This window comes from Heterocephalus glaber, unplaced genomic scaffold (assembly GCF_053883595.1).
Source record: "Heterocephalus glaber isolate CG9 unplaced genomic scaffold, H.glaber_assembly_v1.0 deba00001594, whole genome shotgun sequence".
Taxonomy (NCBI): domain Eukaryota; kingdom Metazoa; phylum Chordata; class Mammalia; order Rodentia; family Bathyergidae; genus Heterocephalus; species Heterocephalus glaber.
Window position 1 is genome coordinate 15,671,428 of NW_028258369.1, and position 22,253 is coordinate 15,693,680.

Here is a 22,253-nt window from a genome sequence, read left to right on the forward strand (position 1 = left end):
AGTAATTATTTTAGGATTTCCTTTTACCTCTTCTTCATAGCGAAATTTTAAAAAATATATAATAGTAATCTTATTTTGCAGCAAAAGAGATTTAATCAGCAGGTAACATAATATTTACCCCATTAGTATAGGAGGCATGTATTTATTGCTACATTCTGAATGTTATCAATAGCACATGCATTTTATTCTGCTAATTATAGTGTTTATAATTGAATATTGATTACTATAGTATGTTGTATATGACTGCTTTGTGCTATTTTGATTTTGTAATATTATGTTTGGTCTTTTATTTCAGGAATCAAACAGTTTTGTTCCAGTGCCTTCATAATCTCATCAGAGTTCTTCCTATAAACTGTTTCTTCAAAAATCTAAAATTAGGAAGTGAGGATATCCCAGCTGAACGTTTGGCACTGACTTTAGAGAAGGAACTGGTTACCTTCGGTTCTCTGTCTTTTTCTGCCTTAGCTAAGGTTCAAAGCAACTTTATTCAGAGCTCTGAAGCAAGCAAAGGAAACAGTAGTGCTGTGACTACTTCATCAGATAAAACAGAGAAAATCCATCTGTATAGAAGAGAAGTTCAGACAGAAAAGGAGAGACTGTTAGGAATGAACCTAAAAGTGAGTGGAGCCCTTTATAGAGAGATGACTTTGAAATTAGCTGAGATTCAGTTGAAATCAGACCTTGTTGCACAAAAACTGACCAGTTTATAATTACAATGTACATGTGATTATATTTCTTTTTTTGGTACTGGGGATCGGACTCAGGACCTCATGCTTGCGAGGCAGGCATGGTGCTACTGAGCTTAATCCCCAGCCCCTATGTGATTATATATATTTTTTTCCCATTAAGTTTAGTAGTACATTTTCGGTATAAAACAGTTACATTCATCATTGGGATCTTGTACCTTTACCTGAGTATCTTGGTTCTTATTTTTTCCCCTTCCCTTGCCCTCCCTTCACCCCCTGCACCCTTCCCTATTTGCAAAGACCTTGTTTCCATTTTGTTTCCTCTTTTCATATTTTTTTCCTTCCCCTACCCCTTCCAATTCCCCTGGTCTTTTAGACCTTTTCTTCCTGTTACACAATATCAGTTATACATTTTTTAAATTACAATATCAAAATTTAGATGACATTACCGCAGATTATACAGAATTTAAAAGGATATCAAAAGCAGATTACAAAAATCTTTTTTGAAATAAATTTGACAACTTCTAAGAAGTATCCTGGAAGACAAATTAATGAAACAAACTCTGGAGGAAATATAAAAATGGAATAGCACCTATTAAAGAAAGTATATTCCTAGCTTGAAAACTGACCTACGATACAACGACAGGCTCATATACATTGTAACTGGTAAATTATATCAGACATTTAAAGCAGAAAAAAGAAGGAACACTTCTCCCTTCATTTCAGGAAATCAACATTGTACTAATATTAAAACTAGATGAAGATAATAGAAGAAAAAAAGTATGAACATAGATAGAAATTTGTTTAACAAAACAAAGTATTAGAAGTCAGATCTGGCAGGATGTAGAAAGTGGTTTTATTATAGGGATGGCAGTATTGGTTCAGGATTGGAAGATCCACCCCCAAAAGTCATCATTTTAACAGAGGAAAGGAAAAAGCCATATGATCCTGGCAGTAGTTGCAGAAAAATATTGGACTAAATTCTACAGCTGTTCATGGTAAAAGCTACCAGGAGACTAGAAGTAGAACAGAACCTTCTCAACAGATCAAAGACATGTACTCCATACTTCCAGTGAGAATGCCTTATATGAATGGAGAAGATACAATGCTTTCTCCCTAAGATGGGTAACAAGGGCAGATATGCTTGCTCTTCATCTGTCCATTGAACTTTGAAACATAGACCCAAACCAAAATAGTCTGGCAATAAAATGACACAATTAGGATAGGATTGGCAAGGTAGAAGTAAAATCTTTATATGTAGATGAAATGATGATCTACAGAGAAAATACTGAGAAATCTCTAGGAGCCCCTAGAACTTGTATTTGAATTTAGCAGGATTAGAAAACACAAGGTATATATAAAAATTCAGGTCTGTGTATACTTGCTATAAATGAAGAATTGGATATTGAAATTTAAAAGCTTTGTAGGAGTACAAAGGACCTAGAAAAGTTAAAAACAAAAACAAAAACAGTGTTGGAAGACATTCAGTACCTAATTTTAAGACTTCTTCTAAAGCTACAGTAATCAAGGCAGTGTTGGTGTAAGGAAAGACATATAGATCATTGGAATAAAACAGAATCTAGAAATAGAACCACAAATATATGGTTCACTGAGTTTTGAAAGATTATTTAACATTAGCATTTTATAGAATATAAACTCAATTCAAGAGCTGAGGAAGAGATAGTGTCTTCAGCAAACGGCACTAGAACACCTGGTATCCGTATATAAAAAATTAACCTCAACTCTTTTTTTCCATACATGAAAATAACTTGAAGGAATCTATGAACCTAAATAAGAAAGCCTAAAAGTATAAGACTTTAAGAAGAAATTATAAGGGAAAATATTTATGAATTCAGGGTAGGCAAGAACTACCTAGGATACAAAAGCATGATGTATAAAAGAAAAAAATTGATAAATGGGATTCCATCAAAATTTAGAACTTTAAATGACATCATTAAAATGAAAAGTAGTCCTTAAACAGACCATATTTCCAATGCATGTAACCTATGACCAGAATATATAAAGAATTCTTAGAGCTCATTAATAGACAACCCAATTAAAATGTAGACGTAAGAAGATGGATGATAAATAGCCAGTATAGCACAAGGAATGGTGTGCAACTCTAGAATCAGAAAAATACTAATCAGTACAATAATAAGATTGAATTATACACTCATTAGGGAGATGAAGTTCAAAGTTTTCAAAGCCTTGTCATAACTTTTTCTTTTTGTTGGATTCTCCCCCTTTGTATTTAATTTATCACGCCCAATGGATTCATTCTGCTGGGTTTTCTGGGGTTGTGATCCTCATTGTCCTTTCCTAGGGTATTGTCTAAAATTGTTTGGAGTGCCGGTTTGGTATTCATGAAGTTCCTGAGATGCTCTTTATCATGAAAGTATCTTATTTCTCCATCAATTTTGAAAGATAGTTTTGCAGGGTACATCAGTCTGGGTTGGAGGCTGTTTTCTTTTAGGGCCTGAGATATATCACTCCAAGCTCTTCTTGCCTTGAGGGTTTGCATTGAGAAGTCTGCTGTGATTCTGATGGGCTTTCCTTTGTATGTGATTTGTTTCTTTTCTCTCACTGCTTGTAGAATTTTATTCTTCTGTTGGATTTCTGGAATCCTAACTATTATATGCCTATGTGTAGATTTTTTTTGATCAAGGCTAGCTGGAGTCCTATGTGCCTCACTTATCTGTATGTCAAGTTCTTTTCCCCTGCTTGGGAAGTTTTCTGCCATCACTTCTGTGAACAGTTTTTTTAATGTCATCTGCACTCTCTCCTCTTTCTTCATTGACTCCAATCAGTCTTATGTTATTCTTCTTTACATCGTGTAGCAGCTGCTGGATTGATTTCTCATGTTCCCTTACAATTTTAAAGCAATTTTTCTTTTCCTGCTCACTAACTGCAATCTTACCTTCTGTATGTGAAATTCTGTCCTCACATTGGTTCATTCTGCTGCACAGACTTTCGATGGAGTTTTTAATCTCTTGGAAATCTGTATCTGTTTTATGGATTCCATTTGTTTCCTATGTTAGGATTCCATCATGTTCCTCAGATCCTCTATTTTTTTATCTGTGTCTTCTCTAGATTTATTAATCATGTCTTGCACCATGAGCAAAATCTTTGCTGTTATCTGAGTAATTATTTCTGATTTCATTTTTCCCAGATCCTCTTTTGTTGCCAGTTCAGAGAGTCCAGGTGGTTGAGTATTGGATTGTTCCATCTTGTTTCCCTTTGGGGTTGCTGTAGGTGATCCAGAAATCTGTTTTTGAGACTTGTTTATGTGTCTTCTCATTTCCACGGGATGGGGGGTGCTTCTGCGCCCACACAGCTCCCCTCCTCTGCCCTAGGAGCTTGGGATGGCAGCGTGGGAGCTTCCTTCTGGGAGCTGGGACCGGCTGAGCTTCTCTCCCCTGTGTGATTATATTGTAAAACATGTTTTCACTACCACAAAGTTTTGGTTCCACTCGTTGTGTACCTCCTTTAGAAGAATAAAGGTTCAGGCTTCTTGTAGACTCTTTAGTTTTAATGATAGAGAAAATATTCCCTCTTGGGCAGAGCTTCTCAGGTGGGGCCATTTTGCCATACTCTGCTCCCATTCTCTGCTCCAAAGAACATTTGACTATGTCTGGAGACAGGTTTTGGTTGTCAGACGTGTGGTAGCATGTTATATGACAGTAAAACCAAGACAAGAAACAAATAACCTATATTGGTGATATTTTGGGCTGGGTAATGCATTGTTGTGGAGGGTTGTCCTGTGCATAGTAGGAAACCAACCAGCATTCCCAGCCTCCTCTACCCTGTAGGGGTGGGAAAGACTAGTATAGGCATCTAGCGGTTAGAGGAGGCCAGGGCTGCTGTTAAACCTCCTACAATATGCAGGACAGCCCCCTCCCCTCTGCCGCAAAAAAGCATTATCCAACCCAAAAGCCAGCAGTAAGGCAGGGGCTAAGAAAGCCTGTCTTCGATCTACCACTTAAATGAAATCAGAAATGATATAAGAGTATTTTGGTCTACCTCTTAAAAAAATCGATCCTTTTCTGAAATTCTCCTTAGTAAAACTTAGTATATGAAAAACAACTTCAACTGGAAAAATTAATCAAGATTGTCTGATTCCCAAGTTTCTATTCATATCACTCTTCTGGAAAGTTAAATGGAAGAGTGAGTGAGAACAGTTTTTGAAACTCTGATTAATTTCAATTTCACTGGAGAGCTGCTCTGGAGCTGCCAAAGTCTATAGCATTGTAACAATTTGAGGGCATTTTTCTGAAAAGCACATCTCTTTCAAAAGGCTAAGTATTTTACAGGCAACTATTAAAAATAAAATTGAAAAATACTTTTAAGCTATTTGAAATTCTAACTCTAGGCAAAGCTAAAATATAAAATTCTAATAGAAATGACTTAAAGAATATGATGCTTCTTAGAGACTGAGAAATTTAAAAATAAGTAAAAATTCACTTCCATTAAGAAGTGCTTTAAAAGTGATCAAGTGAGACTTTGCAGAGGGTTGAAAATTCAACCTAGTCTTTTTTCTTTTGAAAAATAAGAATTCTAGACTAACAAAAGTGAGTTAGGGGAAGGGAAAAAAGACACAAAAGGATGTGAACAAAAAGGAATGTTCCTGGCCAGATGTAGTGACACACAGCTGTAATTCTTGCCCTTGGGAGGCTGAAGTAGGAGGAGCACAAAAGTTCAAGGCCAGCCTGGGCTACATAGTGAGATCATGTCTCAAACAAAGGAAAGTTCCTGGCTCTTTTTACTCTACAATCCTTGAGATGGAAGTTTCCATCTCAGTTGGAAGAAATAATGATGATTATAAAGAGTGGCACCTCATGCCTGCAGGTGTTTAAGTGCTAATTCCCTCTATGCCTTAGAAGCCCTTTACCTAATGATCTGATGATACAAGTGATTTTTAGACAATAGAGGTTGTTTCTTGTCTTTGTTTTCATGGTCGCCCATATAATCTACTTTTTTTTCTGGCAATCCATTGCTGACTGAGATAGAACTCTACAACTCTATCTCTATGAAATGACAATGGAAAATATTTCAGACTTTCTGCAAATAGAAATGGAATAAATTTAGGATTAATTGTGGAAATGTGAGAACTGTATATGTCATGTGCTCTCTTTTGAAACTTCCCGTGACATGTTCAGAAAGAATGGCTAAATATAAAGCATAGGAACTAAATTGTAAAATGTAGGCTGTCAAAAGCATAAACAGCGTTTAATTTTAATAGTTGATCTGTAAGGAAGTTAGGATACAAAAATTAGTGTATTACCTTTTTATTTATAAATAAAACCAAAAGGCATTAATCTATATATGCCAAATAACTTCTTTGCAAGTGAGTTTTATACTCCAGCCTATTTATCCTACTTTCTACACTCAAATTCCACTCACTACTGCTACGCTAGTCACAAATCTGAAGTTGCCTTTAAGAACAGTCTTTCTCATCCAAGTACTAATCAGGCCTATTCCAAATCCACAATGCTGTATTATTTGAGAACAGAGAACTCTACAGTTTTCAGATAAGTAACTATCTGTTGGCTCCTGACCCCTTAACTGAGGAGTATGTTTAAGCCAGTTTAGATGTGACATTGTTCAGGCCAGTGACTAGGTTTGGTGAAGGAGCAAGAAATGTAACATTTACTGGCTGTCAGCAGTATGCCAAACAATCTTGAAACACACCCGAACACACACATTTGTGTACATATTTATGGTTAGTTCTTCACAGCAACCCATGAAGTATACTTGTTAGTGTTGTCCTCAACATGAAAAATTGGTAAGCCAAATTAAGAGGATGCGAAAACAACTTGATTCTATATCCTTGTTACAAATTATTTCAAAAGCAGCAAATGCTTTAAGAGCTCTAATAATATACTAGTGAATCATTTATTGTCCTGATAACATCTCTTTATACTATTGAGTGTTTTGTCCCAATCTTGGAAAAGTAAAGATACCAGTAACTTACGTCTCCACCTGCTGTCCTCAATAAAGACAAACAATTGAACTAGAAACCTGTGATCTCTGTAGCATTGTTTCCTTCCGTCCTTCCTTCTTCCCTGCTTTATTCCTTCCCTCCCTCTTGGGTGATACCAGATATTGATAGTCCTTTTTCTTCCTAGTCCTCTAAATTGCAAAAATGTTACTTTGTGTTCTCAGAATTTGGAAGTGAAAGCTCTTTCTTGGATTACCCTATTGCCTGCAGAACTTTAAGCTTCAGAGTGGTGCAATGGAAAGAATGCTGCACATAAACAGTATACTTAATTGAATTCTTCAAAGTTTTGTTTTCTGGTTTTGGGTTGTCTGTATCTATTACAGTAAGTCTCCCACTTAGAAACCTTCCAGTTGTGAACTTTCACAAGTGTACTGTATAAGATTCATAGGTGTACTGTGTAAGACTCACTTTGTAGGATTATGAATGAATCTGACTTATAAACATTCTCCTGGAATGGAACTTGTTCATAAATTGGGGACTTACTATACTTGAATTACTTGATGCCTCAACAAAATAGCTCTATGCTATGAAATCCTATGGTGATGAATATTCTTGAATGCTAATAGTTTGGTCACTTTTTAGGCCCTTATTTCAGTAATCCTGTCTTGCCTTTTTATTCAGACAGTTCCAGGTCCTATTCAGATTCTGAATTTTCATAAGGGCCGTAAATCAGATACCTACAGTGTTCTCACTGTTTAGCTTTTTGCTGTGCTACACCTAGGAGCAGCTGTGCTGGACACAGGTACCAATAGGTATAACTGTGGGTTGACATCACAACCCTGGGTTCAGCCAGAAGGTTCGTTACCATCCTAAAGTTAATCTTTAATTATCCATTTCCCCACAGTAGCAGCCACTTATGCCAAAGTATAAGTGGTGTTGTGGCCAGTAAAGCACATCTTTAGTAATTGGTCAAAATATTTAGGTCATTCAGGAGTTAGAAGTATGGTACACTCTGCTGATTACCTCTTCCATGTCTATTTCCTCCTTTTGTTCACCACAGAACTCTTGGTTTGATCAGGAAATGTCTTTCCTACAGTTCCTATGATTGGAGAGGTGGATCCCATCCCTAGTCTCAAGGCTAGTCTTGACCATTCTAAGCCAATTGAGGTAAGAGATTTCCTGGGCACTGGTCTGGAGATGGCATAAGACCACTCCATTGAGCCTAATCAGACTGAAGCAAAGGACTGGTTCTTTGTTGAGAAAGAGGCCGACTCTGTGTCCTGTTGGAAGTAGGTCGCCCCTGTTTAAAAAGTTGAGAGTTACAATCACAAGGAAATTAAGCCTTAGAATGAATTTGACCTTGAACTGCAACATTTTTGTTGTGCCTGTAAATGAAACCTAATCCCTCTTTTTCCCTTGATTGCTGATTACTTCAGAAAAAAATGCCTTGTAACAGAAACCAAGATTTCTGTTACTTGGAGCTAAAATCTTTTTTACCTGAAAGCACGTGAGGTACAGGACAGAAGCAGTTCAGTACAGGAACAAGATGGTTGCACCTTTAAAAAAAGAATAATAAAAAACCACTGACCCTCTGCCCCTATGTATACCATTATTTCTGAGCAGTGGCCATTTACGACATACTCTGTAGCAGTATATACCCGAAATAAAAGCTTTAATTTTTTATTATTACTGATCTTTCCTGTACTTCTTAGTGTCTCTCTGGTATAACACCAGGCTAGTTGATTTCTTATGCTTTCCTCATTGGGATAGTATATATCAGATCATTTAAACTATTTCTCAATATTTCCCGTTTCAGAATACAAAATTATAAATGTAAGGAACATACTGTCTAGTGTGTTTCTTAGATATGTGAGGAATTCAGACTTTTCAATTCTCATTTCTTTTGACAAGTGTTCTTACATTTTCTGCTATATCCTCTCCAGTAGGAAGAGAAAGAAGTATTTATCAATTTATATTTTTGTAGGTGTATTTATGCTACAAAAAACCTGATTTGATGGCATTAGACTGGAAAATATAGCAGTGTTGCGATATCAAGAAATATACAGATTATCAATTTAGAGCTTACAGCCTTTTCAAACTTGAAAAATATACACTGGGAGTGAAAAATAATCCTCTCACTTCATTCTAACTCCATCATAATAACAAGGTGATTGTAATGTTTTCATTCTGTATCTGATTCTGATGAGATGTTTTAAGGTTTAGAATGATGAAGTTGGTTATGTCAACTGTAATAATAAAATCCCTTTACACGTTATCCCAAATGGAAATTAATATACTCTAACACTTAATAGATTCTGATAAAAGTAGTAAGAACATTGGTGTGAGTTTGTGTATGGGTGGACATAGACCCTGAAGGGAGCCAGGATCGAATTTATTATAGTCAGCAAAATCTTCAGAAAGAAGAAAAACTAAATGCAGTACAAGTATATTGGGCCCACAAAGGGAAGGTGAGACTTGGCGTGCAAACTGGTTGAGTGTTTCCTAAAAGCAGTGACACCTGGGAGGAAAAAGAATTAGCCAGGGAAACTAAATAGGAGGAAAAAGAATATTCTGCAAGACTTATGAAAAGTGTTGAAGAAAACTGTAACCTATACTTACTTACCAGTTTTCTATGATGTGGCATGATGTGTGCCAGACATTTCCCATATGATCTTTACAATTCTGTAAAACTTTGCTTTTCACGTAGTAGCCATATGAGGCTATTTAAATTAGATGAGATACAATAAAATTTAAAAATTTAAGTCCTTCCTTGTTCTGGCCATATTTCATGTGTGCAATGGCCACATTTAGCTAGTGGCTAGCATTTGGTCAGTGTAATGCAGAACATTTCCATAGTCAAAGTTCTGAGGTGTGTGATATATTATCTAACTCTTATTCACAAATAAGCAAACTGAGATCCAGGCAGGTTAAATAGCATAACCAAGGTCGCACAGTGATGAGGAACAGAACCAAGGTTTAAATCCTCCAGTTCAGTTCCAGGACCTTTGCTCTTTCTACACTATGCTATTCTGCTTATAAAGTTGGTTTGTAACTGGGCATGGTAGCACATATCTGTAATCTCAGCACTCAGGAGGCTTAGGCAGGAGAATCACTGTGAGTTTGAGGCCAGCTTAGGTTACTAGTGAGTCCAAGGCCAGCCTGAACTGCATAGTGAGCCTGAACTGTCTCAACAAACAAAGAAAGTCAGTTTGTATAAAATATTGTCAGGTCAAGACAGTTTTTTGTTTTTTTTTTGGTACCGGGAATCGAACTCGGGTCCTTGCGCTTGCACAGCAGGCAGCGAAACCACTGAGCTAAATCCCCCGCCCAAGACTGTTTTATAATTACAAAATGCATTTATAATTTATAAAGGTGTTTAAGAAATACATAATTCCTTAAAAGTATACGTCTTTTAATATAATTGAAATATCATCAAAAATGTGGGCCATGTTATCCTAAATCTTTTAATGGTCACATTTTTAATAGTTGGGTGATGGCCTCAACTGAGTTTTATCTCGACTGCTTACCTCTAACTGTATCTGCCTGTTTATTAGTTCCCTATTTCCTTTTAGTTATCTTTATTAGAACTGTCATTTTCCAGTTATCATATTACCATTGCTGGTTCATATTTGGGGATTTCTTAAATGAAAGCATCAGTTCTCTATTAAATAGCATCCCTTTGAGACACATGGAGGTCTTGCCATTTGCTAAAGTGTTTGTTTGTACCCGTATGGTAGAAGACTTGGAATTCCAGGAAAGATTGTGAGCTGTCTAGCCTAGAAAATATACATCTTTGTTTTATTTTATTTTTGCTTAAATTCTTTTATTGGTACATTTGAGGTATACAATACATTGACATTTATCATTGGGTGCTTGTAGCTGTACATGATGTATCTTGCTTCTTATTTTTTTCCTCATTCTCTGTGCTCCCTTCACCCCCTCCATCCTTCCCTATTTACATAGACTTTGTTTCCATTTTTTCTTTTTCTCATAATTTTTCCTTTGCCTTCTTTGCTTTCCCCTTCCCCTCCCACTTACCCTACCCCTTTGGACCTTTTCTTTCTATTTCAAATTATCAATTATTCGTTTTAATCATTTTAATCCTTATTTACACTTTGAATTTCTCACACCAGAGGAACTATTCGTTATTTACACATGTGTGTCCTATTTATTTCACTTAAGAGTATGGCCTCAATATGCATCCATTTAGCTATAAATGTCTCTAGTATCTCATTCTTTATGGCTGAGTAGTACTCCATATTATTAAAAAAACCACATCTTCTTTGTCTAGTTTCCAGTTGGGCACTTGGGCTGTTTCCAAGCTTTAGCTATTGCAAACTGTGCCGCTATAAACATGGGTGCACATATATCACTGTGGTATGATTCTTTTAATTCTTTTGGGAAGATAACCAGCAGGGGAATAGCTGGATCAAATGGGACCTCTAGTCCTAGTTCATTGAGGTATCTCCATACTGATTCCCGCAATGGTTGCACCAGTCTGCACTCCCACCAACAATGGAGAAGGGTTCCTTTCTCCCCACACCCCCGCCAACATTTGTTATTGGTTGATTTCTTGATAGCAGCCATTCTTTCTGAGGTGAGGTGGAATCTCCACATTGTTTTCATTTGTATCTCTCGAATGACTAGTGATATTGAACATTTTTTCATGTTTATTTGCTGCTTTTACTTCTTTGTCTGAGAAATGTCTGTTCATTTCAGATGCCCATTTTTGAATCGGGTCTTTGAATTTGGGGGTCTGATTTTTTTCAGTTCTTTATACATTTTAGATAGTAGTCCTTTGTCTGAGGAACAGCTGCTAAAAATTCTTTCCCACATTATAGGTTGTCTTTTAGCTCTGTTGGTGATTTTTCTTGCAGTGCAGAAGCTTTTTAATAAGGTGAGATCCCAGGTGTTGATTCTTTGTGCTAGGTCCTGTGCTACTGAAGTTTTGTTCATAAAGTCTTTTTCTATGCCTGTGTTTTCAAGAGTTCTACCTAACTTATCTTCCAGCAAGTTTAGTGTTTCTGTTTTAGTATTTAGATCTTTAATCCACTTCAATCTTAGTTTAGTGCATGGTGATAGATATGGGTCTAGTTTTAATCTTTGGCAGATTGAAATCCAGTTTTTCCATCATCATTTATTAAATAGGCTATCTTTCCTCTAATGATGGTGGTTGGCTCCTTTGTCAAAGATGAGGTAGCTGAGTATGTCTGGAGTTGTTTCTGCATCCTCTAATCTATTCCACTGATCCTCGGGTCTGTTTCTTTGTCAGTACCATGCTGTTTTTATCACAGTAGCTTTGTAGTATAGTTTCAAGTTGGGGATTGTGATACCCTCTGCCTACATCTTTATTTTATATGAGTACTGTATCATTTGAGAAGAAAAGGAGATGGAATTCCCTTTTTGTTTTTCACCCTTTAGTTTGTCTAATCATTCCAAATGATATGGTTATGTAAAAACACTACATTTCAGAAAATGTCAGTGGAATATGAAATGGAAGGAGATACAGATATCTCTTTTTCAGTTTTGTGTGTGTAGTTTTTCTTTTTGAGTTTCATTGTATACGTTGTGTACATCTATGTGCTGGAGATAGAAGATAAATAACCTTGGCTTTTAAAGTGCTTACAGTCTTAATGGCAGGACAGTGGCACAGAGATGTATGCTATATTGAGGTAATACAGAATTCCTGGGGTTCCACAGGAACATCTTTAAAAGGCACTGTATCCAATGGGGACACCATCTGAGGGAAGATGTCTTAATTTTGGCTAGGAGGATTTTTAAGCAGGCTGGTAAAAGCTAAAGATACTCAAGTTGGTGGTAGAGATTAATGCAGTACTGTATTATAATGATGTTTTATCCCATGATACAGAGAGAATCTCAGAGAGAAATGTGTACACAAAGAAAGGTTCAAACCAAAGCACTTTGAACAGCATAAAGGGTTCTAACATATAAAAATCATGCTTTTGAAATCTTTCTTTCTTTGGTTTTTGGTGCCGGGCATTGAATCTAGCGCTTCATGCATATTAAACATGCACTCTACTACTGAGGTATACTCCCAGCCCCTGTAGAAGTATTTGGTTTTATTATATTATTGAACCTATAAAATAACTACAGTATATTCAAATCTTTTAGAAATAAAATTTGTTCTGAAAATTAAAATTGGGCTGTGGATGTAGCTCAGTAGTAGAGTGCTTGCCTAGCATTCATGAAACAATGGGGTCAATCCTCCACACCACACACAAAAAAATTAAAATAATATATCCATCTACAATAAAGCAATTAACTTCTTTGATTATCTGAATCTTTTTGCCTTATTTTGTGATAAAATAAATCATATTAAATTTGGCCTCTTAACCATATTTTGTGTACAGTTCATTGTACAGTGTTATGTATATTCAATGTTGTGGAGCAGATCACTAGAACTTTTTCATCTTGTGAAACTGAAATTCTAACCCATTAAACATTAGTGTCCCCCCCTCCCCGTCTCCCCACCATCAGCCCTTGATAACCGTCTTCCTACTTTATGTTTCTATGATTTTGACTACTTTGGATGCTTCATAGTGGAATCATATAGTATTTGTCCTTTTGTGCCTGGCTTATTTCACTTTGTTTACTGTCCTCATTCATGTTTTAGCATGTGACAGAATTTCCTTCTTTTTAAAGCTGCCTGATATTCCATTGTGCATGTATACCATGTTTTATTGATATTCATCTGTAGGTAGACTATAATTTAGATTGCATCTAGTTCTTTGCTACTGTGCATAATGCTGTAGTGAACATGTAGGTATAAATACCTCTTGGAAGTCTTGCTTTCAACTCTTTAGGATTTATACCAAGAAGCAAGATTGCTAAATCATATAGTAATTCTATTTTTTAATTCTTTAAGGAACCTCTGTACTGTTTTTTTTTTAATGAGTACACCATTTTACATTCCCACCAACATTACAAATGAATTCCAATTTTTCTGCATCCTCCTCAACACTTGTTATTTTTTTTTTGATAGTGGCCATCCTAATGGGTGTGAGGTGATAAATTATTTGGCTTTTGAGAGTCCTTCTGTAACCTTTGAGTTTCCAATTCAGACAACTTTGGTTCTTTACATCAGTGGTCCTCAAAGTGTGGTTGCAGAAGGAGCATCATCATCAGTATCTGGAGTCATATTAGAAATGCAAATTTGTGGGCCCTACTCCAGACTTTCTAAATCAGAAACTGGGAGTGTGGCTTGTTAATCGGTGTTTTACCAAATGCCTCAGATTATTCTGATTGTCTTCTGAATGTAAACAAGGTTTGTATCTGACTTGTATTCTGATTTGTCTTCTTAATGAACACAAAGTAATCCATCTTTGTTGTACATTCATTGATAAAAATTTTGCACAAAAGTATTGTCCTCTATTATCTGTATTCCAGTGTTATGATGAAAGAAAAACCAAATATATATAAGCTTAGCCTTTCTTCTCTTTGACACTTTACCATTTAGGTTATCTTCTGTGCCTTATATTAATAATCATGGAAGGGTATATTTTCTTTAATTTGTGAAATGGAAAATTGCTCTGAACACAAAAATAATGGGAAGATGATGATTGTACAGTGCCTATTAGGACTGACACTGAAAGAAAACCCAACTCAAAACAAATTTACATGTATTCATGTAAAGTTACAAGTTTCCAATGAGAAATGTAAATGTTTTGTATACCGAAAATGTACCAATGAAAGAATTTAAGAAAAAAAAACCAACTTTACATATGAAGGAAACATAATGGTTATTGTAACAGATGGGCGATGTTCAGGCTTCAGTCATTTTGATTCAGCAACTCAGCAAGATCTCAAGGATGTTTTCAAATTCATTCTAAGGTTGGCTCCCCACATGGTGCAGAGGGGCTGCAACCCTTTCAGGATACATGCCTGCACACCATTCTATGGTCACATGAATATAGAGGAGACACAGGCAAAATGCTGTGAAAGCAAGGGAAAGGATTGGAATTGTGCAGCTACAAGCCTTAGAATGACAAGAAAGAGAAAAAGACAGTTTACTGAAGAATGAGGAATTTTTTTTTCCAATACTGGGGATTGAATTTAGGGAGTCCTGAGCTACATCTGAGCCCTTTTTATTTTTTTAAATTCTGAGACAAGATCTTACTAAGGTACCCTGGCTGGCCTCAAGCTTGTGTTTCTCCTGCCTCAGACTTCCTAGTAGCTTGGATTACAGACATGTACCACTGTGCCTAGAGGAACCTCTTTTTCTAGAGGAAAATCTTTGCTTGTGTCTTACCACCTCACAGTCAGTCACATGTTTATTCCTAAACTAATGCCTTTGTACATTGGATTACCAGTATTGGTTGGTTTAGGCCTAGACTTCACATTTTACTGTCTACTACTACTTAGATTTTTTAGGTAGGCATTTATTTATGGGTTGAATTGTATATGTTGTGATGCTAATTCTCAGTACTTCAGAATATGATGTTTGGAAATAGGGTCTGAGTAGACATGGTTGGGATGAGGTCACACTAGTAGAGTGGGCCTCTAATCCAATGACCACATTCCATATAAGAAAGTCAAATGAATATGGAAACACACTGGGAGAATACCGTGTGACAACAGGGAAGGATTGGAGTTACACGGCTAGAAGCCAGGTAATGCCAAAGATTTCCTGAAAAATCACCAGAAGCTAGGAAGAGGCAAGGAAGGATTCCCCTATAGATTTCAGATGGAGTCTAGACCTGCCAGCACTTTGATTTTGGACTTTAGCCTCCAGAATGGTGAAACAATAAATTTCTGTTGTTTCACATGTTTGATGGGGCCGTAATTTGTATGTCTTGCTGCTGGATGGCTCTGATTTGATCATGTTACATTCCTGCTGGCTTGGTACCATGCATGACTGTACCACCAGTGGTACATACATGACTGTTCTCTTAGGCGGTATGGGACAGTCCCATTGAATGCTTCTATCACATTAGTTCTTTTTTTAAAAAATGAGAAAATCAAGGGTATGTTGAAATAAGGAAAAGAATGTTTCCAGGGACTATAATCAGACCATTGTTAGTAGTCAGTATATCTTCCCAAATATCTTTTAATTTTAGTAAGTTTTCCTCTATGTCATGCTACTGTGGTTTCTTACCTGGACAGTCTGAGCAGCTTTCCAACTAACTTCATGCTTTCACTCTTGCTTTTAGTCCTGTTCTCCAAATGGCAGGCACAAGTTGACTTGCCAAAGCACAAATCTGCCGAAAAGCCATTTGTTATCTTTCCATTGTTTCAGTGTTCATTTAATGGCTTTCCATTACTTTTGGAATAAAGATCAAATTCCATATGTGGCATGTATTATAAAGTGTCATGTAGCCTACTGCATGAGCCTAGCTAGGATTGTTACGCACCCCTGTTGGTTCTGGCATCCCACCAGTTCTTCAAGCATTTTACGTTTTCCACTCAAATTCTGTAGGTGTTATTCTGATTGCCTATATATACTGCGCTCTCTCACCATTTGTTTTCTCATTAATGTATTTTTATGCCCATTCATCCTTCATATCTCAGTTCTTAATTTATTTCCTCATAGAAACCCCTGAGCCTCCAAGACCAAGTCAAGATGCCCCCTGGCATACAGTTTCATAGTATACCATACTACTACTTTCTGGTGATCATAATTATAATCTAACAGCTAACTATTTATACATAGGCACTATAGTTAACACCATAGCTGAAACTCATAGAAATCATAGCTGTTACTCCAAAATGTATAACCCTCAGTAGTTTTCCTTTTGGACAGAGCCCATTTTTAGACCTGATCATCTTTTTATCCCATATAGTGTAGTGCTTTATACATAAGAGGTGCAAAACTAATATTAGTGTAATGTTTCTAAGGAAAACATTAATGAATGAAGTTAAGTTCTATTTTTTTTTAACCTTGTGCTAAGGATCGAACCCAGGACCTTAAGAATGCTAACCACACTACCACTGACACAAACCCTTAGCCCTGAAATGTAGTTTTAAGAATTATAGGCCAACCTTGGATGGGGGAGGGGAGAGAGGTTATTTTCATATCACATTAAAGAGCATATACTTCATTCTGTAGTCAGTGTTTTCAGGCTTTAATCATGTGGATGGGTGTAATTTTAAAATCTGGGAGACCAGCATAGAGTTCACAAGTTTCTGTTTTGCCTGGCCAGAACATTAAAAAGTAACACCTCTACTATCATTTCATGAAACAAAGACTATATCTATATGAAACAAAATCATAGAAAATGGATCATTTTAATTGAATAAATGGGGTTTCATAGAAAAATCATATTGTCTTTAATTTTGTTATTCTTGTAACACTATGGAAGTGCGTAGAGGGACATAGTCATTGGATTAATGTTATAGATTGGAAATTTTAAAAGAATTTATGTCCTCAGCATGGCCAAGTTTTTGTTTTACATAGATGACCTTGCCAGCTGTTTGGAGGCAGTATTGTTAGGAGAAATTACATTGATAGAGTGCTCTAAGTGTAAGATGGTGAATTATTGGTTAAAAGTGGTAAATAGGAAGAAATATATTGCAGAGATTTAATATGTATGGTCAATTAGACTTTGTTTTAAATTTGTTAATTTTAAACTTTAATTTTATTGGTACAATTTAGATGTACATAATAATTACATTCATCATATGCAATTTGTAGCTGTACATGATGTTTCTTGATTCCTCTTTTTCCCATTCCTCTCCCTTCCCTTCAACCTCTCTTCCCCTCCTTATTTACAGAAGTTTTGTTTTCATTTTTCCTTTTCTCATTTTTTGTTTTTCCCTCCTTCCTTTCCCCCTTCCACTTCCCTAGTTCCCTTTTCCTTTAGAACATTTTTTCCTATTTCACATTATCTATTACACATTTTAATACCTATTTATACTTTTCAGTTTCTCATGCCAGAGAGACAGTGCAGTATTTAACATGTGTGTCTGATTTATTTCATGTAAGAATATAACTTCAAGGTGTATCAATTTAGCTATAAATGTCTCAAGTTTATCCTTCTTTATGGCTGAATAGTACTCAATTTTATAAAAAACACTACATCCTTTGTATCCATTCATCGGTTGATGGGCATTTGGGTTGTTTCCAAGATTTAGCTATTATAAACTGTGTTGCTATATACATGGGTGTGCATATATCACTGTGGTATGATGCTTTAAATTCTTTTGGGAAGATATCCAAAAGAGGAATAGTTGGGTCAAATGGGACCTTTAATGCTAGTTTTCTGAGGAATTTCCACAATGGTTCTACCAGTCTGCACTCTTACCAACAGTGGAGAATGCTTCCTTTTTCCCCACAGCCCCTTCAGCATTTGTTGTTGGTTAATTTCTTGATATTAGGAATTTTTTCAGGAGTGAGAATCTCAGCATTGTTTTAATTTGCATGTCTTGAATGACGAGTGACATTGAACATTTTTTCATATATTTACAGTGGACTATTGACTTATGAACTCATTTCATTCATGAAGGCTGGTTGTAACTCAGGTTGCTCAATTGAAGACTCAGGCTCCTCTACATAGCTTTCAAAGTCTCTCTCCTGTTTACAGGTATATCTCAGTGTCCTTAGACATTGGCCCAGGATTTCTCAATTAACCCGACACAGGAAAGGATGTTGTAATGTTCCTTCCAAAACTCTTAAAGGCTTAAATCTGTATCTGAGACCATCTGGAAGCACAAGTGGCCAGCATTTGGGTCATAACTCAAGACTTTGGTTGTAAGTTAAAATTAAAATTCTGGTCATTACCCAAGTTGTTTGTATGTCAGGCCACTTGTAACTTGAGGGTCCACTGTTTTTGCCATTTCTACTTCTTCATTTGAGAAGTGCCTATTCATTTCACATGCTCATTTTTGGATTGAGTCTTTAATTTTAGGGGGTCTGATTTTTTTCAATTCTTTGTATCTTCTAGATACTAGTCCTTTGAAGGACAACTGTCTACATTTTTTCCCACTCTGGGTTGTCTCTTCACCCTGTTGGTGATGTCTTTTGCTGTGAGAAAGCTTTTTTAGTAGGATGAGATCCCAGTTGTTGATTCTTTGTATTATTTCCCATGTGATTGGAGTTTTGTTCATGAAGTCTTTGCCTACAGCTAAGTCCTCAAGAGTTCTACCTATTTTCTCTTCTAGCAAATTTAGTGTTTCTGTTTTAAGATTTAGATCTTTGACCCATTTTGATCTTAGTTTAGTGCATAGTGAGAGACATGGGTCTCATTTTAGTTTTTGGCATGTGGAAAGTCAGTATTTTCAGTGCCCATTTATTATAGAGGCTGTCTTCCAGTGATCATGTTTGTCCCCTTTGTCAAAGATAAGGTGGCTGAGTGTGTTCGGGGTAGTTTCTGCATTTTCTAGTCTATTCCATTGATTCTCAGGTCTATTATTTTTTTTTTGCCCATACCTTGCTGTTTCTATCACAGTAGCTCTGTAATATAATTTCAAGTCAGGGATTGTGATGCCCCGCCTTCCTTGCCTTTGTTACCTAGAATTGCCTTTGCTATTCTCGGTCTCGTCTGTTTCCAAATGAATTTTAGGATTGTTTTCTGTAATTCTGTGAGACATGCTGTTGGAATTTTATTATCGTTTGTTTTTAGATGTCCCCCCACAAAGCTTCATGCAAATGAGTTGGGGCTATTTTGGAGGTGGGTGTATTTAGACTGTGATTCGTGGCACAGTGCTAGGCCTGAGAGCACTAGGATTAGGGGTGTGAGTGCAACCAGCCCTAAGTAGTGTGAATAAGATAAAACAGGCAGGAAGATGCTATTAAGGTCCCTTGTTGCTTTTACTACCTTATGGGCATCATGAACTGTTTCTCTTCTGGAAGGCCCATCTGCCATGCTATCATGCCTTGGAGCCAGCCAATTATGGACTGAAACCTCTAAGCACTGTAAGCCAAATAAACCCTTTCCCCTCTAACTTTGGGTGTTAGGTATTTGTCTCAGCAAAGAAAGAAAAGTAACTAAGACAGAATTTGGTACCAGGAGTGAGATTGTTGCCATGACATTACCTGGCCATGTGGCTCAAGACCCTTTGGAACTGGCTTTTGGGAAGGGGAAAACTTAGGAAACATTTGGAGATGCCGGCTGAAGAAGTAAAGTCGGAATACCTTAGGCTATTCTGTATGGGAGATTCTGGTCAGAGCTCAGAGGACCAGAAAGCCGATAAAGAACAGGCTCAGGAGGTTTCTGCTGGTAAGAAGGACTGCATTGGGTGCTGGACTCCAGACAATGTGTGTTATGTCTTGGCTGAAAGTTTGTGTTTTGCTCATGTCCAAAGACTTTGCCTGAGACTGAGATTATGGATGGCAGACTAATTAAGCAATTTTTCTTTTCCTGGTCATTAATTGCAATCTTATCTTCTATATCTGAAATTCTGTCCTCACATTGGCTCATTCTGCTGTGTAGACTTTCAATGGAGTTTTTCATGTCCTGGAAATCTATTTGCATCTGTTTTATGGATTCCATTTGTTTCTTATGTTGGGATTCCATCATGTTCCTGAGCTCCTCTCTAGATTTATTAATCATGTCTTGCACTAGGGGCACAATTTCTCCTGTTATCTGAGAAATTATTTCTGATTTCATTTTTTCCAGATCCCCTTTTGTTGCCAGTTCAGTGGGTCCAGGTGGTTGAGTATCAGAGTGTTCCATCTCATTTCCCTTTGGGGTTGCTGTAGGTGATCTGGAAGTCTGGTTTTGAGCCTTATTTACATGTTTTCTCATTTTGACTGGGGCAGGGGGCTGTTAGCGCCTGCACGGATTACCTCCTCTGAGCTGGGTGAGGTGGGACAGGGGCCGGGAGCAGCGGTAGGGATGGTGACCCAAAAGCCCTTTCCTGTGAGCTGGGAGCAGCCGGAGGGATGGTGGCCGGGAAACCCCTTCCTCTGGACCAGGAGCAGTGGGATGGTGGCTCAGAAGCCCCTCCCTCTGGGCCGGGAGCAGTGGGAGGGATGGTGGCCCGGAAGCCCCTTCCTCTGGGCCAGGAGCAGCGAGACAGAAGGTGGCCCAAAAGCCCCTTCCTCTGGACCAGGAGCAGTGGGATGACGGCTCAGAAGCCCCTACCTCTGGGCCGGGAACAGTGGGACTCAGTACCTTGGTCTGGTGGTCTGTTGTCCTCTGCATCTTTGTAGTGTGGAATCAGGTGGCTGCCTGTCTGCAGCGGGGTGATTTGGTGTCTTCCACGGGACTCAGGACCTTGTTAGGGCGTGCACAGACCTGCCTGTCTGCAGCGGGCTGATTCGGCGTGTGTTCCGCGTGACTGGGGACCTCGGTAGGGTGTCTGAAATAATTTCTTGCCTCTTACCAGATCTTAATGGAATGAAACTAGAAATCAACTGCAAGAGGAACTACAGAAACTGTACACATGTAGATTAAAAAATTCACCTTTGATTGATCACTGGGTCATTGAAGAAATGAAAGAGGAAATAAAAGATTCCCAGAATCAAATGATAATGAAAATGCACCATACCAGAATTTCCAGAATACAGAGGGAAATTTATAGTATGAGTACCTACATCAAAAAATTAAAGGGCCAGGGATTTAGCTCAGTGGTTCCGCCACTACCTCGTAAGCGCAAGGTCCGGAGTTCAATCCCTAGTACAAAAAAAAAAAAAATTAAAAGATCTCTCAAACTAATGATTCAAGGCCTAAAGTATGCCATTTTGTGAAATCTGAATGGAATGGATCCCTCATGGGTTTAATTACTCTCATCTAACCATGTATATCATAAAGAATACTTCTTAGAGAAAAGCCAGGGTTCAAATCTGAGATCTAACACTTAAAACTAGGAGCATTAGGCCTTAGTTTTGCCAGGATATCAAAGGAGCTGGAGATAACTGAGCTGCCAAGTGTCAGAGTAGCTGATTAAGACAAGTCAAAATGAAAATAATATTCAAACACTTACAGAGAGGGTGCCAGCTCTCTCAGGTTACATTTTCCCCCATGGAACAGTGCATGGGTGGAGGATCAGGCAGATCAGCACAGAATGGGGAGGGTTTGTTTTGTTTTGTTTTTTGAAACAGGGTCTTGCTGTGTAGTCCAGACTGGTCTTGAACTCACTATGTAGTCCAGGCAGGCCTCAAAACTCATAGCAATCATCTTGTCTCAGCCTCCTGAGTGCTGGGATTACAGACATGTGCTACCACACCCAGCAGAACAGGGAGGGTAGTATCACTGCTGAGGGAGTTCCAAACAAAACTGTGGCTTTATGGATCCATGGGCCAGGGGTAGGAGGAGGGTAAGGGTGAGGAGTGAAAATGTCTTGAATCAGAGAGGATAAAAAGCTCTTCAGGGTTCTTGCTTTTTCTCCTGATTAAAAAAAAAAAAAAGTCTCCAGTGAAGGCCCCAGATAAAGGCATTTGAATTCTCATTTCCAGTGGTTGGGTCTGAAAAGTCACACATAGGTTTTTGGCTAAGAGCGGGTCTCAATTTTCTCAACTATAAAATGGATTTCATAAATGAGAAAAAGCACATAGCATGTTTAGCACATAATGATCTCTCAGTAAGTGTTTGTGGTACTGTTATTATCTCTGGGGTAAAGTTTTTATTAGTATTATAAGTAATTCCTATAAATAATTGTAATACAGATTTTAATATCTGAGCTTCATATATTACTGGTAAAAATAAAACAGGTAAAACTTTTCTAGAAGG

At 37.4% G+C, this 22,253-nt stretch overlaps 1 protein-coding gene across 2 annotated transcripts in view; it reads left to right on the top strand.

Moving 5' to 3' along the window:
* The window catches only part of Fancb (FA complementation group B), a 40,417-nt gene extending 23,622 nt beyond the window's left edge, over positions 1-16,795 (top strand). For both annotated transcript variants that reach the window (XM_004874860.3, XM_087193717.1), the window contains exon 9: positions 296-16,795. In XM_004874860.3, the coding sequence (XP_004874917.1) occupies positions 296-710 (415 nt within the window). In that variant the 3' untranslated portion in view covers positions 711-16,795. The remainder of the gene's footprint in view (positions 1-295) is intronic.
* The last annotated feature ends 5,458 nt before the right edge of the window (positions 16,796-22,253 follow it).